This window comes from the organism of the source record quoted next, unplaced genomic scaffold (genome assembly GCF_019419815.1).
Source record: "Pyrus x bretschneideri cultivar Hongxiangsu unplaced genomic scaffold, Pyrus_bretschneideri_v1 Contig57, whole genome shotgun sequence".
Classification (NCBI taxonomy): Eukaryota; Viridiplantae; Streptophyta; class Magnoliopsida; order Rosales; family Rosaceae; genus Pyrus; species Pyrus x bretschneideri.
In genome coordinates this window covers 834,494-855,448 of record NW_025999795.1, presented here as the reverse complement: position 1 = coordinate 855,448, position 20,955 = coordinate 834,494, and the positions used below count along the sequence as shown (strand labels likewise).

Below are 20,955 nucleotides of genomic sequence, written 5' to 3'. Positions count from 1 at the left end.
AAAATATTTTCAACAAAAACGTTTTCAGTCATTTTAAAAGCGCATCCAAATGAACCCTATAACTTTTAGTAATTGTATATGCTTTGTTGAATGAGATATCATATCCAATTCATGCGAATGTTACAAAATGATAATCAAGTTCAATACTTAGTTGAGTGATTCGTTTGACGTTTATTGTCACAAGAGCTTACATACGCAACATGAATGATGCCAACCCGATAACTAAGTTCGATACTTGGTTGAGTATGACCTGATTTTCCCGCAATAAAATGTACAATAAAATGATGAGGGTGAATCTTTGTGCAACAGAAAGGTTGCTTCTTTGTAACCAAGAGGTCACGGGTTTAAGTCGTAGAACCAGTCTCTTTGTAAAGGTAAGGTAATACAATAGACGTGTCTCCTGACCTTCGCAAAGCAAAGAGCCTCCTGAACTTCGCAAAGCGAAGAGCCTTGTTGACTTGAGGTCGGTGACTAAAATAATGATTTAGGTAGGATAACTTTGAGTGGAGAGACAACCTCCTCCCACTATCACACTGGCAATTGGTACTTGCTTAAGCAAATCTATGCATGCATCATTGAAGTCATTGTAGTGCATAACAGCTAGATAGCCAACTAGAAATTTTATTTTTTGGAAGATATGCAATTAGCCACCTATGATTTGATCTGTATTTTGGGTGTAAATATTAGATTCAATCAACAAAACTTCGAAGATTTGTGAGGTAAATTTAATCCCCGACCCGTTAACTAACACGAAATACGAAAATAATATGTTTTGAGTCAACCCGTTAGCAATTTAGGTCGTTATGAAATCACCTATTTAAGAACATGTTTATGAGTTGGGTTGTTATCGGGTGACCCTTTAAGAACCCTATAAGATATGATTTAGATATTAGACATAACAATTTTTTGCATAACTTGTTAACCAGAAATGAAACAACACAACTTGTTAATGAATTAGGTCGTTATCGGATCACCTGATAAAACCCTGTTAAGGTAACGAGTTTCACATGACACAACTCGCTAATATAACAGGTATGACATGAACACGACCTATTTGCCATGCATAGGTTTGGTACTTGGAAAAAACACCAAAAAAGCAAACAAATACAATATTTCTTAAATTTCATACACCAAACATGAGCAGCTTCTATAATTCCTTCACTTACAAACATGATACAACAATAACATGGAAACAAAAATAGTGGATTTACGGTTTAGGGTTTAGGGTTTAGGAAAATGAGTGGCATATATAATCGTGGTAAGAAAATAGAGAAAAAAATAGAGTGGAAGCACCTAAAACCTTAAAAACATACCTGTGTGATTTGTCACATTGGTAGTTGTGAGGTGGAGATCTTTAAAATTCTTGTATGGTATATTGATCGTATATTGGCACAAGCTCGAAAGCTATCTGCCATCGTTGGTCATCAATTGAGAGAAAACTAAGCTTGTGTTAATCTCCGAACTGCCATTACCGCCATTTTCCTCTGTTCTTACATTGGTAGAGGGATCTCCAGGAACAACGTTATTTGTCGGAGGCTCATTGATGTCGCAGTCTTGAGGCTGTTCTCCACGCGGTCGAGATTCCTGAAGCTGAAGCGCGTATTCTAAATTCCACAATACATCACCAATGGTTGGCCTATCGGCACCATAATCAGCCAAACATTTCTCTGCCGTTTCTCCAAACTTTTTCAAAGAGCTTGGTTTGATCTTCCCAACAAGGTGGCGGTCAATAATTTTCTCAAGCATGCCCTTCTTCTGCCATTCCAATGCCCATTCACCTAGATTCACCTGCTCCCTGTCAACCGAGGGATCCACAGCAGGTCTAGCGCAAAGAACCTCAAAGAGCACAACCCCAAATGAATACACATCTGACTTATCAGTAAGCTGCTGCCTCCGGAAATACTCAGGATCAAGATAACCAAAACTACCTTTAACAGCGGTACTTACATGAGTTTCACTGAGACACGGACCTGATCTTGAGAGACCAAAATCGGCCACCTTAGGCACATAATTCTCGTCAAGCAAAATGTTAGTTGATTTAATGTCACGGTGGATGATTCCATGAGCAAAACCTGTATGAAGGTAGTGAAGACCTCTTGCTGATCCAATGCAAATTTCAAGTCGTTGCTTCCAGGACAAAGGTGGGATCCCCGAACCATACAAATGTTTCTTTAACGGCCCCTTTTCCATGTATTCATAAACTAGTATCATTTCAGATTGTTCTTCACAATACCCGACAAGTGATACAAGATGGTGGTGGCGAATTTGGGACAAAACCGTTATTTCAGTCTGGAATTCTGGAAGGCCCTGCCTAGATCCAGGCACACCTCTCTTCACGGCAACCTTTGTGTTGTCCTTCAGGACCCCTTTATAAACCATGCCAAAACCACCAGAGCCTACAATTAGACTTTTATCGAAATTGTTTGTCGCCAATTGTAATTCAGCAAAAGGAATTTTCAAGCAATGATATCCATTTGCGCCTGGAGACGCAAGTGCAGTCCTTTCAGACATTCTACTGTGTGAACTACCTCCATATATGCGTAAAGGTGTCCAAACCGCACTTTCTGCAGGGCGGGGTTTCAGTTTCCTCTTTCTGCGTTTCAAAGCAAGCAGAAATGCACCAATTGCAAAACAAAGAATAACAAAGCCTCCAACAACTGTGCCCACCAAAATCCATATACTCCTCTTCTTACGCCCAGTTCCAGCCCATAAATTGGAAACATTCACCATTCTCATGATCTCTGCCCCATTCAATATAGCATTAATCCTAATGGAACTACTCAGATCAGAAGGACCAACGCTGATTTCCATAATCCCAGAACCATCCGAATCCACAACAAAATCAATATAGACAGGAGATGCAAGCACATTGGCTGCCATCACTGACAGATCAACATCTCTGTACGCAGCATACCCGTTGATATACACATTAAAGTACAACAAGTTAAGTGCAGGACTAACAATGTCACAGAAGTGCAACCTAACCAAATGCCCTGAATTCGTATCCACTGGAAATTTCCATGTAAGATTAAACCTTGCACCCGTAATTGCCTTATCCGTATTCATCTCCTGGGCAGTCATATATACATTATCCGGCGCAATCTCTCGAGTTGCACCGCCTCTCTGATAATTCGGAGTATCCATGGTGGAAGCATGCTTCGCAGCGGATTCTAGAACAATATAATCGACATCAGGGACCCAATCCCTCCACAAAGTATCATTAAAAGGTGTCAATTTCGAACCTCCAACATTAATCCTATAAAGGGTCTCTAAAACTTGCGAAGACAGATTCTTGTATTCGACAACATTCGCACCAACCAATTTAACACCGTAATCAACAACAAGATCCTCAGGAGCTGTAAAAACTTCAATGGCATTTACATAGCAAAACCCAGAATTACCCACAGGCGCAAACACAATTTCAACAACATTTGCATCAATTTTTATAACAAATTCTCTAATCACAGATTCCCTAACATGTAATTCTCTCAACAGAGAAAACCCATTAACGGAAACGCTAAAGTTTGCAGCTTTCAAATCAAAACCCTGAGCTACAAACGGCGAGAAGTGAAAACGTACCAAGTGGATCCCTGATTTCTTGATGCTGAAGGTGTAGCTCGAAGCCCTGGTGAAAACTCTGGCTGTGCGGTAGAGAACGCGTGAATTGGGAGGTGGGTTTTGGTCGGCGAGCGAAATGGAGCCCGGTCCGGGTTTGTACGGGTCCGCTGAGAAGACCCGGTTGAAGACGGAGGCGTTGGTAGAGGAGCCGCAGTTGAGAAGGTAGTTGTCTAAGGGAGTGAAGGAGGCTGAGAAGTGGAGGAGAGAGAAGATGGTTAGAGGGAGAAAATGGAAGTTCATGGTGTCCATGGAAGGAGGTTGGAGCTCATGAGAGAGTGAGGAGGAGTTGGAGGAACAGAGGCACAGTGCATTCTGACTAAGTGGAAGTGTGAAATTAATGGAGGGTGTTCTGTCTGAATTTTTTTATATTATTCAAGATTTTATTGGACCCTCTTTATGAGTGGGGATCTCGCCGAATCCTCTTTGTAAGGATCTTAGGAATTTTCAAATTACATTCATTTATTGTATATTGTACGATAAAAAATTATTGTAATTTTTTTATTTAAAATTGAAAATGAAGAGTACCTGATGAAAATTAATCGCACGATATATGATGAATGAATGTGCTTGAAAGATTCCCGGAATCCTCACAAAGAAGATCCGGCGAGGATCCTCTCTCCCTTTTTTATTTGGTGGACACAAAGGGAAAGAGATCATCTCCTGATCTTTCCCTCCAAAACCCAGAGATCAAGTGATTTGGACCTTTAAAATTTGATCCAACGGCTAAAAACAGAGAATTTAGTAAAAACTTTTAAAATATAATGATTTTTGATCATTTGATCAAATTTTAAAGGTCTGGATCTTTTAATCCCTAGCCTTTGAAGGAAAAGATTCAGAGAATATCTCTTTCTGACACAAAGATATGTTTTTTTCTTTTGACTGGCCAAAGGAGGTACATGAATTATATAGACTTCCAGAATCCAGGGGGAATCCTGATGGGACCTGGCTTCTCTACCCTTCCAGTTCTCATATACTCTCATCTCCTTCTATTTGTGCAGTTAAGGTTATGACACGTCAACATTTTATGTCATTATTGTTTTTTGTCTTATTATCTCTATAAAAAAAATCAATATAAAATGTTAACGTGACTTAATCGTAACCGCACAAAATATGAGAGGATGAGAGTGTATAGGAACTAAGAGGGTAGAGAAGTCGGGTCCATCCTGATGAGCTGCATTTCACGGTGTAATGCAGCAATTCCCACAACGAATTCTCATATTATGCTTGAATTTTCTGTTTTGAATCTTGATGCAAACTTATGCTTGCGAGATTCCGTCTTTTAATCGGGAGTGTATCTCATTCTCTCCTTGTTATCATGTGATATGCATATATTTGTATGTTATCGATAGAGAGTTCGATGTGTTCTGGTCACGCTCAAGATTTTGCACAATCCAAGAATTCCTTCTAGTAATGTGATATTAACATAAAAGACAGCCTGCCCCTCACATTTATCTTATTTATTTAATTATCCAACTTCCCTCCAAAAAAAAAAAAAAAAAATTTATCCAACCTCCAACCCCCAACCCCCAATTCACATGACAGTACCAAGTACCTATTAACTGTTTGGCATCCAAAGGCATTCAATGAATCTTTACTTTCTTCAAATATATGTTTTTTGCTTTAAAAAAAAATGAGATTAGCTTATTGTTTCGAAAGTCAGGAAGACTCATTAAAACATTTCAGTACCATCATCAGGAATTGAACTGCAGTGTGAAATATGAGGCTGAAATTTATCTCAACTACCAGGGCATCCCGTGGTTGTTTTAAAATTATTTTCAATGTACAAGCTATTTTTAAGGACAAAATTGGCTTGCAACGCAATTTACAATGTTTCCACACTCATCTTCCTGTGTCATTCATCAAGTGAATCATAAAGTTAACAAATATGCATTATAAGAAGAAATGTGTATACACTCGGCCACACCGTAGATTTTGTCGCTTTTCAGTGCTAATAAGAACGTTGAATTAAAGCGGCAAGCACCGAAAAGCATTGATGCATGCCAGCTCAATGGTGGTGAATGGAGGTGGTACGTGTGGGTGGATGTCGTTTTCTTAAGGACATTGCAATTCATAAACTGACACTTCTCTCAAATATAACATTAAAATTTGGCCTTGCTTTACAAACTGTCACTAATTTATAGAGAAAGAAACTTACTTAATATTGTTAATTATTATATATCATCACAACAATACAATTATTGCTCCTTAGATGATGTCAGTCATCAGTAGAGATTGTTTTAATAGAGTTTCACATCATCTAACTCGTTTTTCTTGTTACATTAGAAATATACTTGTCAACTTTGACTCTTGTTATTTTGAGATTATATATAGTATTTAGAGTTAGTTTCAATTTAGTATGGCTCTCGCAGCTAGCACCAAATTACCTCTAAAGGTCCAGTCAACTGTTGCGCCTCAATGCATTTCGAGGAGAACCAACTAGCTCTGAGTTCGAGCGGCATTTCACCTCTAACCACAACTCATCCACTGATTACTCAACATCAGTCGATTTGAACATTCACTTAGTTTCACTCAAACTTCATCTTGATCATGGATAAATCACCTCCATAAGCAGTAACAATTGCCCTATAAAAACTCGCTTTTGCTACGGCCTGGTGAGTTCCCTTAACCAAGCCACTGCCAATTCTTATTCTCTTCTAATAAAAAATGTGTTAAAAGAACTTGCAAAAAGAAGGAAAACAAAAAGAAACAAAAGGGAGCAAAATGAAAAACAACCATAAACGATGTCGTTTAATATATTTTGCCTTTGCTATTAGCCGGAGCATCAAAGTTTCCCTGCTGGCTGCTGCGCATCCTATCTCGCTAACTTTCGACTCTCTCTGTGACGGGCGGCTTGATTGCTTTGGATAATTCACGCAGGTACCAATTTCTCTCTAAGAGTTTCAATCTTTTCAATTTCCAGATGCTGTAATTAGGGTTTCGTCTCAGATCAATGCATAATTTAGCTTCCCTTATTTAGGGTTTCGCCTCAGGTCAGTGCATCTAACTAAAGGGGGCTCTTACTGTTTTTGAAATTTATTTACTTGCGGCCTTGCAGGTGCACAAAGAGTTGCTCTTGTTAATTTCGGAAGGTTCTTATATGCTTGTTGTGTGCTGGAAGCCTGGAACTTGAAGTTGGACTTTCATCATATCCCCTTTCACTGTAATGGTAAATTTATTTTCCAATCTTTTTATGTTAAGATATGCACCATATGATTGCTTTTCTGCCGTTCGGTTTTCGCATTGCCGGGTTCTTTAGTATAGGTAGGTGTTAGAGTTGGAAATCGAACGTTGAGAGGGATGGAGGGAGGGAAAGAGAAGGGGGTAATTTGATGAATTGAAAAAGACTGTTTCTTTAAACTCTTGCAAGCATGATCAAATGCAATCTGACGCTTTTATTTTCGTGCGGTACATGCTATTTGATGTGTCTTGCTGATTGTGTATGTTTATGTGGGTTGGTGGGGGAGACATGTTTCTGTGTGGTCCTTGTTTGGGGCTGCTTATGGTGATTGGTAACTTCGAAAATGGCCCTTGATTTGGTTGTCTTCTGTATGAACATTGGACCTGAATTATAGGCCATTAGACCTTATAGTCGCATCCGCATCCAAGGTGATAGGATTTCTATATCTGCGTAACGAAGGTTCTCACTTTGGCACTTTTGTATGGCCCCAACAAAGCTTTTTCACTGGAGTCTCCTTGAACATGATTCCTTTCCAAAGTAATAAGAGAAAAAAGTGATTACTTATTGTTCCACTATTGAAAACCGTTAGTATAAAGATGCTATACAATCTGATCTACCCGCTGGATTAAATTGGTGACCTGTTTCATATTTGATGTTAGATAGCGTTACGGAATACTGAATTGGGTGGTGATAACTAATGCAGGATCCTAATGGTTCTTCCGATGAAAAGAGTGAAAGTAGAATCTACATTGGTAACCTTGATCTGAGAATAACGGAGTAAGTAAACCTTTGGAGTTGAATCTTCGTTGCTCTAGCCTAGTATCTGTGAGGCTGTGAGACTTACTATTTATCCCACTCTTGCATTTTCCAGGGCTGCTCTAATTAAGATGTTTTCTCCGTTTGGGAAGATTATAACTGAGGACTTTCTGTGGCACACTCGTGGCCGAAAGCGCGGAGAGCCACGGGGTTTTGCTTTCATTCAGTATAGCAACAAAGAGGTAAGTCAGTCGCTTGTTTCTCTCTGTTATGTTTTCAAGCAATTCCTGATCTCCACCGTTAAAGTGAGCATGCAGGAAGCAAGATTGGCCAAGGAGAAGATGCATGGGAGACTAGCATGTGGACGTCCACTGGTTGTCCGTGTTTCCAGTGACAAGTACTTGGTAGAACCAGCAGACAATTCTTCCAAAGGAGTGGGCGAGGCAACCAAAACAAGCGTTTCTGGCACTAGCTCAGGACAGACGAGCAGGAGCTCCAAAATAGCAGCAATCAAGAACAAATTGAAGGCTCTGGAGGAGGAGGGCTACAGCGCCAAGAAGCAGAAGCAAGAAGCCGACACTTCCATCGACAGAAGGTAACAAACTAGGACGCTAAAATCTGCTCGATTTCAAGTTGTAATCTTCCTAAACTTGGTCCAGTTGAACACAATAGTGATAACATGGTTGATTCTGTTTCGGGATTTATGAAACATGAGATGTAATAATACAATATTAACAGGTACAAAACTATCCAGCTTCTGGAATTATTTTGTTGATTCAGCAGTGCTTTTTGTTGAGGCCGTTTTATTAAGGCTATCGATCTGTGGTGTTTTTAGGGTACATACACGTTAATAAGTATGGACACCTACAAATGCCTTGTTACATGTGTATGGACACCTGAATAAGTCACGATGATTGTACTATCACAGCTTTCAACGATCATCGGCTTATCATGTGGCTTTTCATGTGTGTATTGAGTACGTGTGTGGAAAAGGGTTTTCGTTGGATTCTTTTCTTTCGCAATCGTATTCGTTTATCGTACATCATGTGATCAATTTTCGTTAGGTACTATTTATATTTGAATTTTAAAATTTAAATGATTTTTGATTGCACGATGTACGATGAACGGATACGATTGCAGGATTTTTAGGAAAAGGATCCGACGAGGATCCTTTTCCTATATATAAAGAGGAGGTCATTAAGAGAAGAGATTTTCATTTTTTTTTTATAAATAAAAGTAAGGATTAGTTGTGGAGCACACATCATATCGAACTTTAACAATTTGAGTGTCTATTTTTTCAAGTTGCACCTCTTAGATCATCCTTGCAAAATATTAGTCAAATAAGAAATATTTGAGACATTTAATTGAGTTCAAAGAAATTGACAAACACATTATTCTATAAGAATCAATGAATTCCATTGTGATAATTAAATATGCAAATGGTTTAAGATTGAATTGAATTTTTACAAGAATAATCTGTGAATTGGAACTTACAAAATATGCTGCTCGTATCTTTCGATGTAGAGTGACTTCTACATCAAATTCTTATTTAAAAAAAAAATAGAAATTCTTTCCTAAATAAATATGTTTTCTTTTTCTTTTCCGAAAAAGGTAATTACTACTTAATATTATTAAATTTAGATGATCATGCTAGTTAACTCAGTGACTCGCTCCCCAGAGTCCACTCCCAATGTCGACACTTTTTGAATCTCAACCACAAGAACGAATCTCTCTCGGCTGAGAGAGAGAGAGAGAGAGAGAGAGAGAGAGAGAGAGAGAGACGATGTCCATGGCATTGAAACTCACCGTTTCACCCGCTTCTCGTCCGCCGTTGCCGACGCTCCAACTGTCACATTTCCCTTCCCGCCAAAACTTGAGCCTGAGTGTGCGTGCCTCCTCCCCGGGCGCCACCGTCATCGGCACAAATCAGAGCTTTCTCTCCCCTCCTAATCCTCCCAATTGGGACCGATCTGTGACTGCCAAGGCCGGTTTCCAGCTCAATGTGAACGCCCCTCTCATCTCTGCTCATGACCAATGGGGCATCTGGACGGTTCTCTTCGCCACCGGCGCTTTCGGTATCTGGTAATCCCCACAACACCCTCTCTCTCTCGTCCTTCCCAAGCAAGGGAAATTTCAGCTCAGTTGAGCTCGAAAATTTGAGTCCTTTTATGTAATTTTTGTTGTTAAAGGTCAGAGAAGAACACGAAGATTGGGAGCGCATTGAGTGGGGCGTTGATGAGCATATTGATCGGACTTGCAGCCAGCAGTTTGGGAATCATTTCTTCGAATTCGCCCGCGTATTCGATTGTGTTGGAGTTCCTGCTCCCGCTGGCTGTTCCGTTGCTTCTGTACAGGGCGGATTTGCGCCGCGTGGTCAAATCAACCGGCGCACTTCTCTTGGCCTTCTTGGTTGGATCAGGTACTTGGAAAGTCATGGCCTTTCTAATACTTGTGTACTTGTTTAATTATTTGGTTCTTCCTTTTTAAATTTTGATGCTTTGCATTGTGGAAATTGTAAATTGAACTAATTAGTTAAGAAAGGAAGTTACTTATATTCTAAAGAAACAATGCTTGGCTACTTGACAAAAATGAATTAAAACTAAGATCTTTTAGTCATTCTATTGTAGCAAATACATAGACAGTTCATAATGTGTTTACCAATTTCGTTCATCTGTTTCTATGCAGTTATGACTAAGGAGTCTTAGTTTTAAACTTTTAGTTGACTTTTTCCGGTGAGGATCTTTACAGAGTGATTGATAATAAGAACGATTCTACAATTATTTCATGACATAGAAGTTGTTAGTACACAAATATATGCAGGCATGAGAATATGTGCTCAACTTGATGTGGGTTTTTGGTTTTGGTCTTCGCTTCCTCTTGGTTTTGATTTCTTGCCCCTTTGTGTGTACCATAGTTGCAACAACAGTTGGAACAGTGGTGGCGTATCTATTGGTGCCAATGCGATCGCTTGGTTCAAACAGTTGGAAAATAGCAGCTGCACTCATGGGCAGACATATCGGTGGAGGTGATGTACTTACAACGTTATAGATTTACGCCCTCACACGAACAAATTGGAGCCTATTTGGTTGTGCTGACTAAGTATTTGCAATTTTTTTTTATGTAGCTGTCAATTATGTTGCCATATCTGATGCTCTTGGGGTCTCTCCGTCAATTTTAGCGGCTGGCCTAGCCGCAGATAATGTCATTTGTGCTGTATATTTTTCAACATTGTTTGCGTTGGCTTCTAGAGTACCTCCTGAGCCTCCTGTATCTGGTGATGGTATGTAAATTTCTACCTTGTTATGGCATAATTGTGGATATCAAGGTGGATTTGTTGTTGGTTAAGCTTTCTTATTTTGAATGGATGCATTTGAACTTGTGGCCAGTAACAGATACTCGAAATCTAATTGGCAGGCATTGCAAAGGGTGCAGACTCTGAGCCTGCAAACAAGCTTCCTCTGATACAAACTGCTACGTCCCTTGCCGTGTCCTTAGCCATCTGCAAGGCTGGACATTACGTCACGAAATATTATGGAATTCAAGGAGGTATCCTTCCAGCTGTGACAGCCATTGTTGTTATTCTGGCGACTGTGTTTCCTAGACAGTTTGCGTATCTTGCACCAACTGGTGAGGCTATGGCTATGATCCTAATGCAGGCAAGGAACATTCTCGTCTTCTCTAATGTAGGTCTAGTGGGTGGATGTCTTACACGAACTGACTTTTTTTTGGCAAACAGGTATTTTTTACAGTCGTGGGAGCAAGCGGGAATATATGGAGTGTGATTAACACCGCTCCTAGTATCTTCTTATTCGCTTTAATCCAGGTCGCTGTTCATCTTGCTGTGATCCTCGGAATGGGAAAGCTATTTGGGTTTGAACTAAAGCAGTTGCTTATAGCATCGAATGCCAATGTTGGAGGCCCTACAACAGCATGCGGAATGGCCACGGCCAAAGAGTGGCCGTCTATGATTGTTCCTGGTATTCTTGTCGGCATTTTTGGCATTGCGATCGCAACTTTCATCGGCATTGGATTTGGGGTTGCGGTTCTAAAATACATGTAATGTGAAACTTTCCATTGATGATTAGCAGAAATGTTTCAAATCTGTAACAATGTGAACAAGGCAGACAATAGGGGTAAGCTGGAAGATATGCAGATAACTCACCACCATGTCTGGTATTGCAATATATATGTATGTAATAAACCAACGGAATCCTAGTCGCTGTATATATGGTGTGTTGAGGGATCGTAGTCTGCCACTAAAGCTCAATGGACATTTTTATAGGATGACAATAAGACCAACAATACTTTGTGGCACAGAATGTTGGGCGGTCAAAAAGTAACACGTGTAAAAAATAAGTATAGTGGAGATGAGAATGTTTCGTTGGAAGTGCGGGTTCATGAGAAATGATAGGATTAAAAATAAGGATGTTTGAGGTAAAGTAGGAGTTGTCTTAATTGAAGATAAGATAACAGAAAGTTGGTTAGGATGATTTGGAGATGTGAACAGAAGACATACAAATGTTCCAGTTAGAAGATGTGAATATAAGATAGAGGCAAGGATAAAGGGTATAGCAGAAGACTTAGAAAAACTTAGAAGGAAACTTAAAAAAAGAAATAAAAAACTGAGAATTAACGGAAGAATTAACATAAAACCGAGTGCATGTTTGACGGGAAAACTTAAAGCGTCTGCAAATTTATTTTTAGTAGATGTATTTAAGGAAGCAAAAGCACTTGCATTTAAAGAAGCGGTCTTGAATATTCACTGGGCAACCAATAATGATTAGAAGTGATCCACACGTGCATAGGTCATCAGCTCACAATCTGCCACGTCATCATTAACTGCAAAAAGTACCAAATAGACCGGAGGCTCAGAAGAGCTCCCGCACTGAAACCTCCGTCCCGAAACGTTAATGGCTTCTCTCCCCGTCACATGGCCATTACTCCACCTTCCCGCCACTCCCACTCCATCACTCTCACCAGTCAAACGAGTCAAACCCAACCCCTTTCCGTCTCACGCTGTTAATGGAACGCTTCTCTTGCCGTTGACTCGTCCTCGGAGCCGCAAATGCGTCCACGCGACAAGGGTAATTACGTCACAGCTCAGGCAGCCTATCGTCGCTACCGATGACCATTGGGGCTTATGGACCGCCCTGTTCGCCACCGGTGCTTTTGGCCTCTGGTAATGCTAATACCCCTTCCAGTCTTTTTCTCTCATTTTAATTACTGTTTGGTTGCCGAGAAAAGAATGTCATCGATCGAAAAGAAAAAGATTTGAGCTTTTGGTAATTCACTGCATGGAAATCATACTTCTAATCAATCCAAACATGCCCATGTTCTTATTTGACACCAGAGAATATACATTATAATTTATTTTGATGCCTATTCACACTTGCTAGTTACTTATGTCCGTTTGGTTGGGGCAAAATTTCATCGATCGAAAGAAAAATATTTGAGCTTTGCTAATTCACTGTCTGGAAATCATAATTGCAATCAAACCAAACATGCCCATGTTCTTATTGGACACCCAAGATTCGAGAAGAGAAATTTGTATTCTGTGTTGATGCTAGGAAATGAGATTTTTGCTAATAATGAATGACTTGATTTGAGCTTACATTGAGTGAGTGTGTATTTGTGGATTGAATTTCAAGGTCCGAGAAGACAAAGATTGGTGGAATGGTGAGTGCTGCCCTTGTGAGCACTTTGGTTGGGCTTGCAGCAAGTAATTTTGGCATAATTCCCTTTGAAGCGCCTGCATATTCCATTGTCTTGGAGTTCCTTCTACCATTATCTATTCCATTGCTATTATATAGAGCTGACTTGCGCAGTGTGATGCGGTCCACGGGGACTTTGCTCTTAGCTTTCGTGCTTGGATCAGGTAATATTTTCTTGCTTGTGATTCTAAACGGGATCAATATGTTTGATAGGCTTTATTTTGAGTTTTGACCGGTTTTTTTGTCTGAGCTAGTGGCATTGAAGCTTCATACTGATTATTTGTAACTTCATGTATGTAACAGTTGCGACTATGGTTGGAACTCTCGTGGCATTTCAATTGGTGCCCATGCGATCACTTGGTCCAGATAATTGGAAAATAGCTTCTGCTCTCATGGGTAGCTATATTGGTGGATGTAAGTGTCTTTGGAGATGTCAGCTTATGTTTATGGATATTCAGTAAACAGATCATGTGATTGTAATACGTTTCTTGATCTCTAAGTAGCAATCTCATCATCGTCAGTTTGGCCTGTTATAATTTGAACACTCAAGCTGCATATGTTCTCTTACGGGCATTTTAAGGGAAAGGAAATCAAGGGTTCTTGGATCTTGGTATACTTGGAGCTAACATTGTTGCCATGTTGCTATAACTTTTATATAACCAATACACAAGAAAAAGTCCTTTCTGTCCATGTTATCATGTCCATTAAACGAACATGTTATGCATCCTACAACTGAACACATGATTCTACGTTTGTCTTTTGAAGCTTTAGTTTTGGTGCTTCTGAATCGGTGTGTTTAACCGTATGAGTTTATATAGTTATGACTAAAACGTTTTCTTTCTCTTCTTTTCTTTTTGGTTTATTGCTGTAGCTGTTAATTATGTTGCGATTTCAGAGGCTCTCGGTGTTTCTCCATCGGTCGTGGCTGCAGGAGTAGCAGCAGACAATGTTATTTGTGCTCTGTATTTCATGGTGCTGTTTGCTTTGGCCTCTAAAATACCTCCCGAGGCCTCAACATCAACTGATGGTATGAATTTCTCATCCTGCAAATTATCTAGTCGAACTTCCTTGGCTGATGATAATTTTTCGTTCCCAGTTATTATCTAAAGGCATGCCAGCTTTAAATAATCTTTGCAGATATTTCTAATTGGCAGATGTTTCAATGCAAACGGAATCCAATTACGACAGAAAGCTGCCTGTTGTAGAAACTGCCACTGCTCTTGCTACATCGTTTGTGATATGCAAGGCTTCCACATATCTCACAGGATTGTGTGGAATTCCAGGAGGCAGCTTGCCAATGATAACAGCCACTGTTGTCATATTAGCAACTCTTCTCCCGACACATTTCGCTTACCTTGCACCTGCTGGGGATACCGTTGCTTTTCTTTTGATGCAGGTAACTGCAAATCATTCTTTCTATCTTTCTATCAAACTACCTATCTAAATCATTTCTCTGTTGGTCTACATTCAGTTCTGATATGCGTTTTGATACGATATGCTTTTACATGGGGCGTGCTTCACAACAGGTATTCTTCGCAGTGTTGGGGGCTAGCGGGAGCATATGGAATGTCATTAACACCGCGCCTAGTATCTTTTTCTTTGCTCTAGTGCAAGTCACCGTCCATCTTGTCGTGGTGCTTGGATTGGGAAAACTATTTCGCTTAGATTTAAAACTGTTACTTTTGGCGTCCAACGCCAATATCGGAGGGCCAACGACAGCAGGCGGAATGGCCGGGACCAAAGGATGGGATTCTTTGGTTGTTCCTGCAATCCTTGCAGGCATTTTTGGAGTTGCCATTGCAACATTTCTTGGCATTGGTTTTGGAATGATAGTCCTCAGACACTTGTAGAAAATGAAGATAATATATTCCAACCGAGCACAATGACATTCTAAGATTCATACAGCCGACCTCACTTAGTAGGATAAGGCTTGGTAGTTGTATCCAAACGGAAATCTTTGAGCTTAGGAATAATTAATTAATTAATAATGAATGTTGACCATCAAATATGATGTAGTTTTTGCAATAAGCACGGAGAACATGGATAAAGAATTCTGACCATTAATTAAACATGGATTAAAACAATAATTATTCGATGCAACAATCACATTTCTGCTTAGTATTACCAATCTAGTGACGTTATTATACGTGTATCTGTTTATAATATCACATACAAAACATGATTAATGTACTGATCTTCTGTTTATGTCAACTATTACTACACTGCTCGAATTCAGCCATTGGTCAACTGTACTTTCATTACGCCCTAAAATGTCTACTCTTCTTGCTAATCTAGCCACATTCCATATGGTCATGCAACTACAGAAACCAAGATATAATTGAAATTTTAATATGCGAATCAATTTATCAAATCGATTTTGAGTATCCCGAAGTTAGAACTAAGACTTCTCACTTATAAGTGAAGAGGAATAAATTAGTTGCCAAAAATTAAATAATTATGTTCACGACAGACCTTTCCGAGGCTAGAGTCTAAAATCATTTCGTATGGAGAAGTTATTGAATTATTGGATTCGAGTGGGAACTGCTATTCACTTTAAAAGTTGTTGTGAGTTCTTCATAAGACACTTGAAGTTAACTGATGCTCTCGTGTAATAAAATTTCATTACGCCATTATGCACTCTTCACGATTCACTTGAATTTATCTGATAATTTTTCTCATATTAATACCAATGTGCATTCCTAATATACTTACATATCACTTGAATTAATTTATAAGTATTTCATAGTCCATTCACTAGTTCATTGTACATTGAATTGGCAAATTAAAAGTAGCGTATGATGACTTTTTTGGAGTGTGAATAACGCTACCTGATATCGTCATGTAAGATGTTTACTAAGGAGTTGTAAATGGGAGTGAAAATGCCTCTCTCCTCAACCTTATGTACGACTTTCGCCTATAAATTGCTTTAATTGCACAGCAGAAGGTTGTATTTTTCCGAACAGCTCAGCTTCTCATGACACTCCTCTCAAACGGAAGGATGAGCAGTCAGATAGTAGTGTTGATTTTAAGGTTGATTTTCCTTGTGGTGTTTCTTGGATGGCTTATGATTTGGATTGTGCTGCCTACAAATACCTACAAAAATGACTGGAAACCCAACTTACAAAGCAAGCTCAATTCTACATATTTTGGAGAGCAAGGTTTTTTTTTCTTCCTTAATTACATTTGCTTGCTTAATCAATTTAATTAAGGTTGATATTATGCTTATAAGTTTATAACATAACCTTGTGTTGTGTCATGTAATAATTTACAGGGGTTAATCTTCTGCTCTTCTCATTCCCAATGATGTTAATAGCAGCTTTGAGCTGTGTTTATATCCATCTCCAAAAGAAATCAACTAGGTCGTCATCCTCCACAAGGTTTAATACTATAATACAACTTCTATACAATTTATAACCACTGATAATTTCGTTAATATGCTCATCGATCATCCTTGATATGCTCATCGATCTTGACTGGTGCAGTACTACCACTACCGGCGTCATTACAAAACGATTAGCCTTTTGGAGACGTCCGGTAATTGTGAAGGCTCCTCTGGGAATTGTCACTGCAATGGATCTTGCTTTTGGACTCATGTTTGTTGCACTCTTGGTCTGGTCTCTTGCCAATTACTTATATGTCAGCTTCGGCCACCTCCATATGCATTTTCCTGGCGAGAAAGTGTAAGCATATACATATATATCCTTTCTTACATGATTTTTAAAAGAATGATGATGATCAATTAAATTTTTTCTCTCTTGATTTTAGTCAATTAAATTCATGTTAATTAAGATTAATTATATGACAGGTGGGAAACGAAGTTTCGAAGTGTGTCGTTGAGATTAGGTTACATTGGGAACATTTGCTGGGCACTTCTCTTCTTCCCTGTAACTCGAGGATCTTCGATTTTACCTCTCTTCGGGCTCACATCTGAGTCAAGTATTAAGTATCATATTTGGCTCGGCCATCTCTCGATGATCCTCTTTGCTGCACATACCCTAGGGTTCGTCATCTACTGGGCCATGACTAATCAGATGGTTCTGGTGATTAACTAATTCAATCATCTTTTTTTATCTTTAATTAATTCATTGTCTTAATTGATCTTGTATATAGCTAATATCTTTTAGCTTAATTTGGTTGTATTACGCATGCGATTCATGAAAACGATTGTCTTGTTTTCTAGTTGTGAGAAGAGAATGTGTAGAATTATGTTGCTTTATGTATTTCTTCTTGTTTTGTAGTATACAGTGGAATATCTAGAGCTTGAAAAATCCTTGTATATTTATTGTTTTCTATCTTAATTTCAAAAAGGAAGAAATTGAAAGAATTGAGTGGTTCAACTTAAATTCGACATCATGTCGATATCTAGGTATTGTAGGCTGGTTGGCAGGAATCATCATATGGACATATATAGATAACAAGGACATGAATTAGGGAAGATATATATCTTTTTGGCATTTTTCTCATGCGAGATTTCTACAACCTTATTCAGTCCATGGTGATGATATATTCCTAACCAAATGACTTCATGCATCATGATTTATTTTTTATTATGTATATATTTTCCTTTAAGTAGTATTGCATAGAGGTGGCAAATTAATTCATTGTGTTGTTAATGAGTATCCGTTAAGACCTGTTTAATTTGATACACCATAATATATGAGTGAGATTGCTAGTGATGATGATGGTGTAAGGTGAAATCAAACTAAATAGGGTTTAATGGATACTCATTAACAACCCAATATGTTAATTAGCCATTGCTTTTGACTTGTGTACCAACATTAAGGAATGCATACATCTCACTTCTTTCGATTAACATATATTCATCATATAAATTTTATGAATACTGCTATATATTCACCTAATCAATCGGATATACATGCAACTTCATCTAGATTGATTCAATAACATGATTAACTTCATATACAAATGGCTGTAATACTAAAATTAGTTTTCATCATCAATAAACATGACAATAATGTGGATAGCACCACCCTAAACAGGTAGTACTATTTACACACTCATTTTTTTTCTTCCACACACCCTTATTAATTTAATTGATCCCATCTTAACAAGGAAGAGAAATATTACCAAATGCGGGTTGATCAATCCGCATGGTATCGAAATGATTAGAAAATGGAAGGGTTGCTATGTAATATACAGGCAAGCATACATATATTGCAGCCACTCACATACGTTTGTATAGTACAAGAACTACCAGTACTAGCACTCTCTGTCCAACTAATTTACTACAAAATTACCTAATTAAGCTGTTGTGGTCAACCCTTTATAAAGTGTGTTGGACATTAATTAATTGCAGCTGCTTGAGTGGAGCAAAACCTACGTATCAAATGTAGCTGGGGAGATTGCAATTGTGTTGGCAATGGCCATGTGGATCACAAGCGTTCCTCGCGTTAGGCGTAAAATGTTTGAACTTTTTTTCTACACCCACCATCTCTACGCACTCTACATCTTCTTCTACGTACTGCATGTCGGTGCTTCCTACTTCTGCATGCTCCTCCCCGGCATCTTCCTCTTCATCGTGGATCGATACTTGAGATTTTTACAGTCGTACCAACGAGCTGGGTTAGTCTCAGCTCGCATTTTACCATGTGGTACCATTGAGCTCAACTTCGCCAAGACCCAAGGTAACTAATTTTGCTCTAGTCATCATTATTAAATACGTTGAGCTCATGGCACATGTTGGAAAATATCAACTTTGTTGTTAACCCATATTATAACTCATGGATCAATAACGTGATTAGCTTTAAGCACCATTAAATATATATGTCGCATTTATACTTCTCACATATTGTGTATATATCTATCTGATTATATTATACGCTAGGTTTAGAAAATATCAGCTATTATACCCCAGCTAGGTTTGGAAAATATTAACTATACAACTTACTCATATTATAATGGATGATATAATAATGCATTTATCTCTAACCACCATCAAATATGTTGCACTGGTACGTGCCACTGTCATGTGTTAGGTATTGGTTTATTAATACTATATCCTAATGTTTGAAAATATGAATGTCTATCCACTTATATTATAAAACGTGAATTAGTAACCTTGTTTTTATTTTTTATTTTGTTGTTCAGGATTGGATTATAATCCCACTAGCATCTTGTTTATAAACGTGCCAAGCATATCCAAGCTGCAATGGCACCCATTTACAGTGACTTCAAACCCTAATATGGAGCCACACAATCTCAGCGTTGTCATTAAGATTGAAGGAAGTTGGTCTCAAAAACTCTACAAGCAACTGTCTTCAAATGTGGATCATATCCAAGCTGCTGTCGAAGGACCTTATGGCCCCATTTCATCTCATTTTCTAAGGCACGAGGCTTTGGTGATGCTCAGTGGAGGCAGTGGAATCACTCCTCTCATTTCCATAATCCGTGAAATTATTTTCCAGACCACCAAACCCGATTCCCATTTGCCACGTGTACGGCTCATATGTGCCTTCAAGAACACAGATGATCTCTCCATGCTACAACTCTTGCTTCCTATTTCTTCAACCCCTTTTGATTTTTCCCACGTAGATTTGAAAATTGAAGCCTATGTCACCGGAGAGACAGAACAGCTGCCGGGATTGGCTTGGAAGCCCATCCAAACTGTGTCATTTAAGACTGACCCGTTGGACTCACCCATTTCTAGGGTTTTAGATCCAAGTAGTTGGCTGTGGCTTGGTGCAATAGTCTCGTCCTCATTCGTCGTGTTTCTCGTTACTTTGGGACTTACCACTCGTTTCTACATTTACCCAATTGACCACAACACTGGTGAAAGTTATCACTACTCTTTTACCTGTCTCTGGTACATGTTTTTAGTGTGTTCTTGTATTCTCCTGGTATCTAGTGTAACTTTTCTTTGGTGCAAGAGACAACAGAATGCCTTGGAAGGGAAGCAAATCCAAAATATGGAAGTGCCAACTCATGACGTAGAACTTGAAGGCTTTCCACATCATCCTGAAACTCTAATTGCTCAAGCCACACAGGTGCATTACGGAGCAAGGCCTGATCTTAAGAGTAAGTTAATTAAGTAATTACCTCTCTAGTATTAACGACCATTTTCATGTTTATTTTCTTGTAGTAAAACATTTTTGGACAAGTGATTAATTATTGTTTTTGTTTGCAACCCAGAAATTCTGTTGGAGGCCGAGGGATCTGATATTGGAGTGTTCGTGTGTGGGCCAAGGAAGATGAGACATGATGTTGCCAAAATCTGTTCATCTAGTTTGGTAGATAATTTGCACTTTGAGTCCATTAGCTTCAACTGGTGATGATGCATGCATGAATTTGCACTTCGAGTCCATTAGCTTCAACTGGTGATGATGCATGCATGCTTGTTTTAGCATGAACCACCGTTGTGTACGTAATATAATTCAGCCTGCAGTATTATAACGCTCAATGATGGTCGTTCGTGAGATTTACTTTCAGCACCTCTCATGTCATCTTTAAAGATGTGTAAATGTAAAATGTTTATAATTAGTTTTTTTTTTTTTTTTTTTTTTTAATTTTTTAGGTGGGTGGAAATAAATTAGTAATTGATGTATCATAATATATATATATATATATATATATATATATATATATATGCTCGAATCGTATAATTAATGTTAATTACTATGTAGCCGTCAGCCATAGCACTTGATCATTTGCAGAAAAACAATGAGCTATATAATA

The 20,955-nt window shown here is 38.7% G+C and overlaps 5 protein-coding genes across 8 annotated transcripts; 4 read left to right on the top strand and 1 right to left on the bottom strand.

Moving 5' to 3' along the window:
• Positions 1-1,095: 1,095 nt before the first annotated feature.
• Positions 1,096-3,975, bottom strand: LOC103964317 (probable receptor-like protein kinase At5g24010). The gene has a single exon (XM_009377242.3). It carries the CDS (start codon positions 3,865-3,867, stop codon positions 1,405-1,407), a length of 2,463 nt encoding a protein of 820 aa, XP_009375517.2. The 5' UTR covers positions 3,868-3,975; the 3' UTR covers positions 1,096-1,404.
• A 2,046-nt stretch (positions 3,976-6,021) lies between these two features.
• On the top strand, positions 6,022-8,327 carry LOC103964316 (probable RNA-binding protein 18). 2 transcript variants are annotated; one of them, XM_048570998.1, is made up of 6 exons: positions 6,022-6,230; positions 6,393-6,495; positions 6,674-6,784; positions 7,500-7,573; positions 7,668-7,794; positions 7,870-8,327. In XM_048570998.1, the coding sequence occupies exons 3-6, from the start codon at positions 6,782-6,784 to the stop codon at positions 8,149-8,151; spliced, it is 486 nt and encodes a 161-aa protein (XP_048426955.1). In that variant the 5' UTR covers positions 6,022-6,230; positions 6,393-6,495; positions 6,674-6,781; the 3' UTR covers positions 8,152-8,327. The 2 variants fall into 2 exon arrangements, with proteins under 2 accessions (XP_048426955.1, XP_009375516.1); XM_009377241.3 differs by lacking the exon at positions 6,022-6,230 and having other exon boundaries at positions 6,312-6,495.
• Positions 8,328-9,225: 898 nt separating this feature from the next.
• Positions 9,226-11,776, top strand: LOC103966182 (uncharacterized membrane protein YjcL). 2 transcript variants are annotated; one of them, XM_009379337.3, is made up of 6 exons: positions 9,226-9,634; positions 9,742-9,971; positions 10,467-10,577; positions 10,677-10,832; positions 10,967-11,208; positions 11,289-11,776. In XM_009379337.3, the coding sequence occupies exons 1-6, from the start codon at positions 9,336-9,338 to the stop codon at positions 11,610-11,612; spliced, it is 1,362 nt and encodes a 453-aa protein (XP_009377612.2). In that variant the 5' UTR covers positions 9,226-9,335; the 3' UTR covers positions 11,613-11,776. The 2 variants fall into 2 exon arrangements, with proteins under 2 accessions (XP_009377612.2, XP_048427085.1); XM_048571128.1 differs by having other exon boundaries at positions 9,454-9,634; positions 9,742-9,982.
• A 532-nt stretch (positions 11,777-12,308) lies between these two features.
• LOC103964389 (uncharacterized membrane protein YjcL-like) lies at positions 12,309-15,269 on the top strand. 2 transcript variants are annotated; one of them, XM_009377323.3, is made up of 6 exons: positions 12,310-12,731; positions 13,201-13,427; positions 13,567-13,677; positions 14,135-14,290; positions 14,418-14,659; positions 14,790-15,269. In XM_009377323.3, the coding sequence occupies exons 1-6, from the start codon at positions 12,463-12,465 to the stop codon at positions 15,111-15,113; spliced, it is 1,329 nt and encodes a 442-aa protein (XP_009375598.2). In that variant the 5' UTR covers positions 12,310-12,462; the 3' UTR covers positions 15,114-15,269. The 2 variants fall into 2 exon arrangements, with proteins under 2 accessions (XP_048427086.1, XP_009375598.2); XM_048571129.1 differs by lacking the exon at positions 14,135-14,290 and having other exon boundaries at positions 12,309-12,731.
• An 853-nt stretch (positions 15,270-16,122) lies between these two features.
• LOC103964314 (ferric reduction oxidase 4-like) lies at positions 16,123-20,800 on the top strand. Its single transcript, XM_018651678.2, has 7 exons — positions 16,123-16,421; positions 16,535-16,640; positions 16,746-16,943; positions 17,069-17,303; positions 18,581-18,908; positions 19,372-20,298; positions 20,413-20,800. The coding sequence occupies exons 1-7, from the start codon at positions 16,238-16,240 to the stop codon at positions 20,550-20,552; spliced, it is 2,118 nt and encodes a 705-aa protein (XP_018507194.2). The 5' UTR covers positions 16,123-16,237; the 3' UTR covers positions 20,553-20,800.
• The last annotated feature ends 155 nt before the right edge of the window (positions 20,801-20,955 follow it).

What these genes read in the sequence shown, in the direction of transcription:
- LOC103964317 (XM_009377242.3), bottom strand. Translation starts at nt 3,867, where the DNA reads ATGGACACCATGAACTTCCATTTTCTCCCTCTAACCATCTTCTCTCTC.
- LOC103964316 (XM_048570998.1), top strand. An exon ending in CTTGATCTGAGAATAACGGA is followed by an intron (nt 7,574 to 7,667) that starts GTAAGTAAACCT and finishes TGCATTTTCCAG; the next exon opens with GGCTGCTCTAATTAAGATGT. An exon ending in TTCAGTATAGCAACAAAGAG is followed by an intron (nt 7,795 to 7,869) that starts GTAAGTCAGTCG and finishes GTGAGCATGCAG; the next exon opens with GAAGCAAGATTGGCCAAGGA.
- LOC103966182 (XM_009379337.3), top strand. Translation starts at nt 9,336, where the DNA reads ATGTCCATGGCATTGAAACTCACCGTTTCACCCGCTTCTCGTCCGCCG. An exon ending in GGCCTTCTTGGTTGGATCAG is followed by an intron (nt 9,972 to 10,466) that starts GTACTTGGAAAG and finishes TGTGTACCATAG; the next exon opens with TTGCAACAACAGTTGGAACA. An exon ending in TGGCTATGATCCTAATGCAG is followed by an intron (nt 11,209 to 11,288) that starts GCAAGGAACATT and finishes TTTGGCAAACAG; the next exon opens with GTATTTTTTACAGTCGTGGG.
- LOC103964389 (XM_009377323.3), top strand. Translation starts at nt 12,463, where the DNA reads ATGGCTTCTCTCCCCGTCACATGGCCATTACTCCACCTTCCCGCCACT. An exon ending in AGCTTTCGTGCTTGGATCAG is followed by an intron (nt 13,428 to 13,566) that starts GTAATATTTTCT and finishes TGTATGTAACAG; the next exon opens with TTGCGACTATGGTTGGAACT. An exon ending in GGCCTCAACATCAACTGATG is followed by an intron (nt 14,291 to 14,417) that starts GTATGAATTTCT and finishes TCTAATTGGCAG; the next exon opens with ATGTTTCAATGCAAACGGAA.
- LOC103964314 (XM_018651678.2), top strand. Translation starts at nt 16,238, where the DNA reads ATGACACTCCTCTCAAACGGAAGGATGAGCAGTCAGATAGTAGTGTTG. An exon ending in TGACTAATCAGATGGTTCTG is followed by an intron (nt 17,304 to 18,580) that starts GTGATTAACTAA and finishes AATTAATTGCAG; the next exon opens with CTGCTTGAGTGGAGCAAAAC. An exon ending in AGCAAGGCCTGATCTTAAGA is followed by an intron (nt 20,299 to 20,412) that starts GTAAGTTAATTA and finishes TTTGCAACCCAG; the next exon opens with AAATTCTGTTGGAGGCCGAG.